At 45.6% G+C, this 11,280-nt stretch overlaps 1 protein-coding gene across 1 annotated transcript in view; it reads left to right on the top strand.

Annotated features, from left to right (window-relative positions):
- Positions 1–11,077, top strand: part of FAT4 (FAT atypical cadherin 4) — a gene marked incomplete at both ends in the record, with an annotated part of 122,258 nt that extends 111,181 nt beyond the window's left edge. Inside the window, 4 exons of the mRNA XM_082282669.1 lie at positions 697–821; positions 1,942–2,159; positions 6,871–7,132; positions 9,210–11,077. Coding sequence (XP_082138795.1) covers positions 697–821; positions 1,942–2,159; positions 6,871–7,132; positions 9,210–11,077 — 2,473 coding nt within the window. The remainder of the gene's footprint in view (positions 1–696; positions 822–1,941; positions 2,160–6,870; positions 7,133–9,209) is intronic.
- Between the last annotated feature and the right edge of the window lie 203 nt (positions 11,078–11,280).

The raw sequence follows: 11,280 nt of genomic DNA on the forward strand, positions 1-11,280 counted from the left end.
TCCACCTGGGTTTGACTATACTCATACTGTTTGCTAACCCTCTACTCCCTTTTATTTCCTCTTAATCCACCATGTCTGTTCTCTCACTTTGCCTCTCAAGTGTCACTGAATTTCCCTCATATCCTCTAAGTGATCTTTCAGAAATGCTGAACTATCTGATTCTATTGTTTTTTCCACCTCAGTATTTGAAGTCACAGTTGTAGCAATGTCAGTCTTCCATCCAGATTTCCTCCTTCACGCTTCCTCTCTCAACCCCCATGTTTGCCCTGCTCATTGTAAGGCAAAGGCTCTGGCTGTCTGCAGCATAAAAAAATGCCTTAAAAAAGTTTCATCTCCCTTGCATAACAGATAATGGGAGTTTGGCTGTCCCTGAATTCCTTCCTCTTTTGTAAGACTGTCATAACTTGATGCTGAAAATTGCGATCTGCTTAGAAACTTGAGCTGTCTACAGAGGTCCTTAGAATCGCACATTGGTTTTGGGTTGGAACGGACCTTAAAGATCCTTTCACTAGACCAGGTTGCTCAGAGTCCCATCCAACTGGCCCTGAACACTTCCAGGGATGGGAAGAAGAGCCATTTTTGAATCTCTGAGGGGTAGAAAGGCAGTACCGTTTAAACACAGGATGCTTCCCAGCATGTTTGCTCTGCTTATTTGTGTGCACATCCTTCAGCATCTACTCATCTGATTTCTTTCAGGTGTCCCAGACTGGAAGGTGCCTGCACAACCAGCCCCTGCCAACATGGTGGCACTTGTGTGGATCAGTGGTCGTGGCAGCAGTGTCACTGCAAGGATGGACTGACAGGAAAGCACTGTGAAAAATGTGAGGAGGAGGTTTCACTGTCTTTAACACACATCTAACTGTGGCTCAGCCAAAGGCCATTAAGAGTTTCTTTTCATGGCCATGGGATAATGAATTCTGTAAAATAATGAAAGTAAGCACCATGTTGCCTCTTAAGCAGTTTAAAAGTCCACAATGGACTGTTGTCCTTTCATGAGCTAAAAATGGCAACAACTTAAATACATAATATTTTCTGGTCTGTATATCACATTTCTGGTAACTTGCACTCATTTAAAGTCCTGCTTCCCAATAACATATAATCCATAACTAAAATAAAGGTATCCCATAGGAGGGATTTGTCTGCTATGGGGAGGTAAGAGGGTAAGTGAAAACCCCTTCACGTAAACACTGAGTTCATGTGCTTATGGCTTCTCCAAACTAAAGTCCTTTTCATCAAATTTACTGTGGATTATATGCAAGAAAATATTGTAAATGTAAATGAAAACAAGGCATTTACGCTCGGGGGTGATTAACTCTCATAGGAGTAGCCCTGTAAATCAATACAGGATTGTCCAGGAGAGCAAAGTGATTTATTTACGTGTAGTTGTAGTATAATGACTGGGCTTTGTTTTTTTACATGTCCCATTATTGTTTAGCTGATTTATATGCTTTTATTGCACCAGTTTACAAAAGAATTTAGCCATAATTTTAACAGCATCTGGTAGTCAATGCTCTGCCTTTTTTATTCACTTTTTTTTTATGCCATAACAAATAGAAAGTCATTAGCTCTGCCCTGAAGAGCTTAGAGTTCAATATATCATGAAACCCTGCTTGCAGTAATGGAAACAGTAACATCCCTGAGAAGGAATTACAGTTCTGAGAGCCAAATTTTTTTCTCTACTCCCTCACTTGTTCCCTAGTGAGTTTTAATTTACTATTGACTGATAGCAGCAGTAAATTACTCGCACACTCCCACTCTCAAACACACGTTCTGGTGGAAGCCAAAGAACAGAGGGGCTGCAATTGCCATTCACTCCTGCTCCCCCAATGACCTGCTCTGAACTTGATCTCTGCTCCGAGGGAAAGCGGTCGCGGTTAGGTAGAGATGATGGCTGGAGCTGTGATGAGCTGCATGCTCAGTGCTTCCCTGTCCTTGTCCCAGACATTACTGCTGACACGGCCCTGTCGCTGGAAGGCAAGGGACGGCTCGACTACCACATGAGCCCCAACAAGAAGCGGGACTACCTGATGAGACTTGGGGCTCGGGGCGCTGGCGAGGGCCCCCCCGGCGTGGAGCGCTTGGAAGTGAAGTTCAGGACAAGGAGCGAGAACGGAGTTTTACTCCACGTCCAAGAAAGCAGCAACTTCACTACCGTGAAGGTAAGATTACAGCTAATGCCGAGTTGGATTTGATTGGACTGCCTATGTGCAGTGATCAAAATCGCGTTTTTCCATTACTCTTGCTGTTTCCTTTATAAAATAGTAGGCCTTTAACTGAACCTAGGCACTGCTCCAGTATCATTCATCTTCTCAGCAATTCCCTTCCTATTTGCCAAGGTATCAGAAGATCTTGATGGTTTTGTATATAATCAGTTTTGTCTAGACTCCAAATAGTGACTGCTTTAAGGCAGTGAGAACGGTGCTCATTGCCATGGTTATTATCATCATTACACTTTACAGAACAAATCATTTTGTTATTGGCCTTTTATCTCTGATTTTTTGAGCCTTGAACCCAGACCCTCCTTAAGCTAGCAAATGATTGCCAAAAGGTTTTCATTAATTCCTACCAACATGGCTCAAGCTTATCAAACTAGGAAGTGAGGGATAACTTGAATTCATGAGCTTACTCACAGACTAGTGTCAATATCAAATTATTTTGGCATACATAGCTGAATTAATGATTCAAATGCCACACTGTTTTGGGGTTTTTTGTTGTTTCTTCTTTCCTCAAAGAGCTTATTGCTGCAGGAGTTACCTTTCTCAAGAGAAAGCGACGGTTCGGTTCCTGGCGATGACTCAGTCCATTTACTCATAACTCTAAATGAGTACAGCAGTGATGTTGGCAAGCCCCTTTATTGGGTTGGTGTAAGCTCCAAGTTTCCTTGACTGCTGCAAGGCTTTCCAAGTTTTTCTTCCCTGACTTTTAGAGAAATTCATACAGAAATTCACACTTTCTAAGCTTCAGCCCCATGGATATTCTCCACCTGCCTAGTCAAGAGTTACGAAGCTGTCCTGACACACCGGCTGCATTTAAGAAGCAAGTCTGCACTACTTCCCTGGCATATGTTTTTACCACATCATTTCATAGGAAGTTTCTGCCTCGCTCATATTAGCAGATAAGATCTCATTATTTTGACTTCTGGAGAGAAAAAACTTTTTTCTTCCCCCTAGCAGAATTTGCTAGGTGAGCTCTCCAAGCATTATTGGAAAAAAAAAAAAAAAAGAGAGAGAGAACTAATTGCCTTTCCTGGCTAGAAGCACTGGTGCTGTGTTTATGCAAACACTCATGTTATTGTTAATATTGGTGAAGTTATACAAGCAAGCAGAGGGTGTCAAGTCCCAGCCCCAGCTGTGCAAGGGCAGAGAGCAGAGATTTGCCTAGGACCAGATGCAGAAGTTTGAGGAAGGAGAGGTAACATCAGCATGCCGGTTGTTGCCAAGCAGTTCCCAGGTGATGCTAGTTAGTAAAACTGTAGTAATTTAACTGTAGCTAGTACAGTATGGCCTCTGCACTGCTCCTCATTCCCAGAGTATATATCATGATGAGTATTTCCCTCAGTGGTGGCCCGAGATGCCAGTGAAGCCAACCCAGCAAAGTTCTTCTTGTCATCTCCATCTGCTCCCGGTGCAGAAGTTGGGCTTTAGGGACCTGTTGTAACAATTCTTGTCAGTCTCTAAAACAGACAATTTTATAACTTGATTTTTGGGTCTTTTGATATGCTTGTTATCCAAAGTATTAGCATTCAGAGAAAACCCGCCATGTGTTTTTAATATTAAACTGTGCTAGGGAAAAGCTATGAGTCCTGTGTCTACTTTCATGCCTTCACATTTTTTCCTCTTGTAGCTAATTGGTTTTGGTGTAGCTGGGATTGGGGTAAAACTAGAGAATCTCAGACCCACTCAGACTGTGAGCAGTTGAGTCACTAAATGATGGATATAAACTTCCCCCAAAGAACCCAAGAGGGGGCTTTATGATATAAAAGCATCCTTAATCCATGAAAGATAGAAAATATTTCAGGTTACATTAAATAACGGTCAAATTCAGATGGAAAATGCTTCCTCCAAAATCCACAACAAGGAAGAAGGTGAATGATTCCTTATCACTAAGGCTCTTCGTCACAGCTTATTTTCCTACAAGTGCATATTGCAAGTAATTCAGTTAGAAGAAATGGGATAAATACAGCAGGTTAAAGGTGAAATTGCCTGTCTTGTCTTGCTCTGTCTGGAAATGTCATCTACAATCAGATTAAATTAGCATAAATGGAGCTCTAAGATCTCTGAATTGTACGGGTGGAGGATGAGGATTACATGTTACCTACATGAGCTAACAGATCTCTGTGTGAGGGTGGTGAGGCACTGGCACAGGTTGCCCAGAGAAGCTGTGGATACCCCATCCCTGGAAGTTCTCAAGGCCAGGTTGGATGGGGCATTAAACAACCTGATCTAGTGGAAGGTGTCCCTGCCCATGGCAGAGGGGCTGGAACTGGATGATCTTTAAGGCCCCTTGGAGCCCAAGCCATTCCATGGTTCTATGCATATATCAAGTTGTAGGAATTAATCAGAACATAACCCTTTTAAATGACATCCCATCTGATGAGCTATAAATCTGTAAAGGCTAGTGCTCAGTTCTAAGACAAATGAAAACCAATTTGTTCAGTAAATGAGACTCGGAATATTAGTAAAGTTGAATCAGCCCTGTAGTTAGGAATATGTTTGCTTTAGTGGTTCTCTTTTCATTATATTCTACTTGTCAGTTGCTCAGCCATTTAAATAAAACCCAGAAATTCGTGTTACTCAATACTGTTAGCATCAGCCTTTGTTTCAAATTTAGAAACATATTCTGCTTCAAGGCACCAAGAAGAATATTCCTTATCTTTTCCTGGTTGAAGCAGTCATGGACCAGTCTTGTCTCTGGAAATTTTCTTTTCCAAATTCCCCTAGTATGTTATTTATTGAGTCTGTTAGCATTAGTCACGTGCAATATTAAAAGAAACAGAGAAATAGGGTTAAAGAATCATAAATCAGTATGGAAAAGTATCTGACAGGTAAAGTTGCTGACAGGTAAATAATTCTACAGTTCTTTTTTAAGGTGGAATTAAAAATTTCAATTCTGTGCTCAGTCTTCCCTTAAGCTTGGAGGGTATTGTCTGGCATGGTATTTTCCTTTCTGTTTACATAAAGACCAAAATACAAGGCAGTATTTTTTATGGGGCATTAAAGACAGAGTAAGACATAACAAACCAATTACAGGTTGCAGACATAAATATATGTATATATTCGTCTCAGTCAACCTTTTTATAAGTGGTTATGGGAAATGGTGTTTAATATGTTTTAATAGTCTGTGTGGCTGCATTTGTAAATGTGGGATTTTCCTTGGGCTGTGTGGTAGTTTAGACATATGCCACTTTGTGTTCTATCAGTAACAAAAGCATCCTGTCTCCGAGGGCAGCTTTATCGAACAATACGCTTTCAAATAGTCCAAATTACTGCCTTCAGAAATGAAGTGGATGCACATATTAACCATTGTATCCTCCATCCAAATGGAATACGTGCTAGATGCATTCATTCAGGCTGCTGCCAAGACACGAGCGTGGTCTTACAGCCTTATTAAAGCTGGAGTGTCTGAACAAAGTCCTCAGCTTGCATCACCGGAGAAGCAAATCCAGAACATTTAACAGTTTCTGGAAACGAGAGCAGCATTCTTGTAGCCGGTGTGTCACCTCGCAGTTCTTCCCAGGTGAACCTTATTTTTCCTGGAACAAAGGACGCAAGGCTTTGAGAGCTTTCAGCAAACCTGGGGCTTTGACCTTTCCTGGACTCTGCCTGTGCACGTCCCGCACGCTCGTGGTGCGGATCTCGGACTGCCCGAGCCGCGGTGGGGAACACGGGACGGAGAGCACTTGTTCTGTTTAATAGGTGTGACCAAACGTGCAGAGCACGGAAGGAAACTTGCAGCAAGTTTCAGAGCCACCCTACGTGAGCTTACACAAGTCTGTACACCCTCAGGAGGTCAGCTGGCATACCCAAATTCATGCAGGATTTGAGAAACCAGCAAGGTTGGATGCTGGGGATTCTTTTTAAGCTCCTACATCTTAAATGCAGAATTTGTACTAATCTCATTTTGGGATCGTAATAAGAGGTTTGAAATCCCGCATCTCATGATTCAGTAGAATTGTGAGGCATCATTCTTAAGAGAAAAAGCCAAAATATTCTTCCTTTTTTCCCCTAGCAGTTCACAAGTTTTAAAGCAGTTTGCTCAAGAAAGCACTAGTTGAAAATTCTTACAAAATCATGCACTTTGCAACTCTTCAGAAAGTTTTCTGAAATACAACTGGTTTTCTGCAAAATGCCAATTAACAGAAAAAGCAGATATGAAATGGGACTCTTGCTCAAGCCCTGCCATGCCTTATGCATTCCTACTGTGTTGTAATAAAAACTGGATGCAATTTTCTTGGGCAAGGACAACATCTGTTCACTCTGCAAAGCATTTTCCACACTTGCATTGAAGAAGGAGGAAGAATTATTCTTTCTCTGATTAAAATGTGTTGTCATGTGCATGCCCTATAGCTGGCTTCTCAATAGGATTAGCCACGGAATGAGTGGGTGGCAGCTCTCTAGGATGCAGTTTTTCTGCAGAAGTTTCTACAATGTGATGTATTTAATTCTGGCCAAATTTTTAGTACTAAATAATTAATGCCTTTTTAGTACAAAGCAATTATTTGGGGAAAAATATACCCACCCCCAGCTTTCTGTTACACCAGGGCTACATGTTACTGTAGCTGTACTGAGTAGGCATCACACTGGCTACGTTGTGTAGGAGTTGTTACGGGACACCATCTTAAAATTACACATCCTGTGTTCTTCTGACCAGATAAAAGGTGGGAAGGTGCACTACATATCCGATGCTGGAGTTGCTGGGAAAGTGGAAAGGAACATCCCTGAGGTGTATGCTGCAGATGGCCAGTGGCACTCGGTCCTCCTGGAGAAGAACGGCTCTGCCACCATCCTGTCGGTGGACAGGACTCACAGCCGGGACATTCTCCATGCCACACAAGACTTCGGTGGGCTGAATGTCCTCACCATTTCTCTGGGAGGAATTCCATCCAGCCAACCCTTCAAGAGCACAGTTGCAGGTAATTTTAAATTTTTTTTTTAATAGAGTGCACATAAGCAGATTTGAACAGAGTCTCTGTTTGCTTTAAGGTTGCCCAAACTGTTTATCAGTAATTAGTATATATCCATCCTTTGGCAGAAAAATTGCAAATTGAATGAGCAAGGATTACAGACCTTGTTCCTTTAGTGCACACTGCAGGCTTGTTGTTTCCAAAAGCAGGCACTCCATCTGCAGGGCTTCTTTGAGACAGGGAGGTTGCTTGTCTGTACATCAGTTGTTATATTTTTGTTCCCCTAATGGAGAAGAAAGGATCTATTCTTTACCTGAGTCAGAATGTGGAAAATCAAAGCAAATCTTTCATTTGGGCAAAAATGCTAAACAAAAACTTTACAGGGATTTGGTAAGTACTGAAGGATTTAGCCTGTTTTTAATATGATTTAAATATTTTATGCTACTCCAAATTCCTCCTGCTTTATCCTGCTGTCAAATGAAGAACAGGATTTATTTCTGAGCAGCAGAAACCAAGGACAGTAAGGAATCACCTTCTGACTGATGTCTGGCTGCTAAGAAGTAAATCAGTCTCCCTTAAGAGTTAAAGTTACTGTCTCAAACCCTGGCAAAAGAAGTAGATAACACATATTTGATACAATTTCCCAAGTGCTAAGTAAAGATGGAAGTGATTTTTAGCTGCAAAACGTGAGATACTCCAGACAATACAGATGTATTTTTCACATATTTTTATACTGAAAAATCTTCCTGGCTTCATGAATTGTGACCAGACAAAGTATTTTTGAGTGGAGCAAGTTCACACTTTACACTAGTGTATTGTGAATATGTATGAAATGTGGTACGAAATCACGTGGATGCTGTGCTGACCTTTATCCTTTTTACACGTATGTTTTATGAGCAGCGTGTACATGGAAAAAGCAGAGGCTTGTAGGAAAACTGGAACAAGGAAAATTGAGGACACTAACCTCTCACCACTGCCCAATGCTGTGGCAGACAAATTAGAAATGTCTGGCTTCCATTAAGCACACACAGTCCAAAAGCTCTTATTCATATGATTTTGTTTTATTTTATTTTAATATTGGGTTACATTGTGTAGGACATACCAAGGATTTACAAGGCGCTGGTATAAAACTCTTCATGAACTCAAGAGTCAAAAATATCTGCAGTGCTGTTAAAGGCAGACAACACACGAGGGTGACAGGGCTGTGAACTTGGTGTGTCCAATAAAATTTCCAAATCCAGGTAGATGTGACAAATTCCCCCTTGCTGTTTATCACATCACTACTGCAAGGAACCACCACGCATGCAGCAAGGTGATCATCACTTTTGCCTGGACTCCCACCTGAACCTAAATCTTCAGCTCTGAGGATTATAAACCTTTAATACCATCTCGTACAACTCGAGTGGATTTGCTATTTCATGACAGAGTGGTACCAATCTCTTGTACCATTTTGCCACAGCTCCAAGCAAGGATCACTGTAAGGTTGCACTACCTCAAAACCCTTCCGGAAAGGATTTAGTCTGGGGAACACAGAGAATTATTAGGCTGGCAAAAGACTGGATTTTCCTGTGACCTCACTCAACCACTGCACAGAGCCTGGGGATAATTCCATCTCCCTGGGCTCTCACAGCACTAAAACTTGTTGTAGGGTAGAACTGGAACCAAGATATGGGAAGTCTGGGAAAAGGCCACTCAAGATTCAGGGATATAAAAGCACTGTCGTGAATTTAGGAGATGGTAAGACAAGAGGAGACTTAGCAATAGCATGATAGGCAAACTCAAATAATGTTTGGTGCTAGCACAGCCAAACCAGCTGCCCACAGGTTTCTCTGTGGAAATGATAAGAAGTTTTAGAAATATGGGAAGATGTAGATACAAAAGCATTTCAGTATATTGAATGAAGTCGTTAGAAGGCATATTTATTCAAATTCCATTTAAAGACATTAAGTACTGTTAGAATAGATGTTTCCCTATAGCAACCATGTGAACTCTTGGCTCATATACTGAACAGCGGAGCCTGTACTGTGCTGTTGACAGTGCATACTCAGCCTTCAGCCCCCAGCATGACTGTCCCTCTTTCTCCTAGGCTTCGACGGCTGCATTTCCTACATCAAGTACGGCGGCGAGAGCCTTCCCTTCGCCGGCAAGCACAGCCTCGCCACGCTGTCCAAGACAGACCCCTCGGTGAAGATCGGCTGCCGCGGCCCCAACGTGTGCGCCAGCAGCCCCTGCTGGGGCGAGCTGATGTGCGTCAACCTCTGGTTCGCCTACCAGTGCGTGCCTGCGGGCGCCTGTGCCTCCAGCCCCTGCCACAACGGGGGCAGCTGCGAGCCCGGGCCCCACGCCGGCTTCACCTGCAGCTGCCCCGAGGCGTACGCGGGACGGACGTGCGAGACCGTGGTGGCCTGCCTGGGCGTCCTGTGTGCCCCTGGCCACGAGTGTCGGGCGGGCATCGGCGGGGGCCACGTGTGCCTGCCGTCGCCGCACCCCACCGAGCTGTCCCTGCCGCTCTGGGCCGTGCCGGCCATCGTGGGCAGCTGCGCCACGCTGCTGGCGCTGCTGGTGCTCAGCCTCATCCTCTGCAACCAGTGCCGGGGGAAGAAGGCAAAGGGGCCGAAGGAGGAGAAGAAAACAAAGCAGAAGAAGAAAAAAGGCAGCGAGAATGTGGCGTTTGATGACCCTGACAACATCCCGCCCTATGGTGATGACATGACTGTCAGGAAGCAGCCCGAAGGGAACCCGAAACCTGATATCATCGAAAGGGAAAACCCTTACCTCATCTACGACGAGACGGACATCCCGCACACCACGGAGACGATCCCCAGCGCCCCTCTGGCCTCCCCCGAGCCCGAGATCGAGCACTACGACATCGACAACGCCAGCAGCATCGCCCCCTCCGACGCCGACATCATCCAGCACTACAAGCAGTTCCGGAGCCACACTCCCAAGTTCTCCATCCAGAGGCACAGCCCGCTGGGCTTCGCGCGGCAGTCCCCCATGCCCCTGGGCGCCAGCAGCCTGACCTACCAGCCCGCCTACGGGCAGGGCTTGAGGACAACGTCCCTAAGCCACTCGGCGTGCCCCACTCCCAACCCCCTGTCTCGGCACAGCCCCGCACCCTTCTCCAAATCCTCGACGTTCTACAGGCACAGCCCGGCCAGGGAGCTGCACCTCGCCATCAGGGAAGGGAGCCCGCTGGAGATGCACGGCGATGTCTGCCAGCCCGGCATCTTCAACTACGCCACTCGGCTGGGGAGGAGAAGCAAGAGCCCACAGACCATGGCGAGCCACAGCTCCCGCCCGGGAAGCCGCCTGAAGCAGCCCATAGGGCAGATCCCGCTGGAGACGTCTCCTCCGGTGGGGCTGTCCATCGAAGAGGTGGAGAGACTGAACACCCCTCGCCCCAGGAACCCCAGCATCTGCAGCGCAGACCACGGCCGCTCCTCTTCGGAGGAGGACTGCCGGAGGCCTCTGTCCCGGACGAGGAACCCGGCCGACGGCATTCCCGCTCCCGAGTCCTCCTCCGACAGCGACTCGCACGAGTCCTTCACCTGCTCCGAGATGGAGTACGACCGGGATAAGCCCGTGGCGTACACCTCCAGGATGCCCAAGTTATCCCAGGTCAACGAGTCCGACGCGGATGACGAGGACAACTACGGCTCCAGGCTGAAGCCCCGGCGGTACCCGGGGCGCCGCGGCGAGGGCGGGCCCGTGGGGGCACAGGCAGCCGGCGCCGGGGAGAGCTCCCTGCCCGGGAAGCTGGGGCAGCAAGCGGGAAGCTTCAACTGGGACAACCTCTTGAACTGGGGCCCGGGCTTTGGGCATTATGTGGATGTTTTCAAAGATTTGGCATCGCTTCCCGAAAAAACAGCAGCAGCAGCAGTGAGTGAAGACAGCAAAGGTGGTACAGCGAAGCCTGTTCCCAAGGAAGGGGAGGCAGAACAGTATGTATAGGCTTTGTCTCCTGGTATTGCCACAGTGCAAAGCCGCGGGGCCTGCTCAAACCATTATATGGTTGTAGAAAAGCCAAGGTCAGCATCTGAACCCCAGGCCAGTCTGGTTGGAGGAGACTTTAAAAATAATAACCATTATGCTGCTGAAAGAGACTTAAGACATTTTTAATTTAATTATGCTTGGATGAATTTATTTCTCCTGCA

The sequence above is a fragment of the Coloeus monedula genome, assembly GCF_965178545.1.
Source record: "Coloeus monedula genome assembly, chromosome: 5".
In the NCBI taxonomy this organism is placed as follows: Eukaryota; Metazoa; Chordata; class Aves; order Passeriformes; family Corvidae; genus Coloeus; species Coloeus monedula.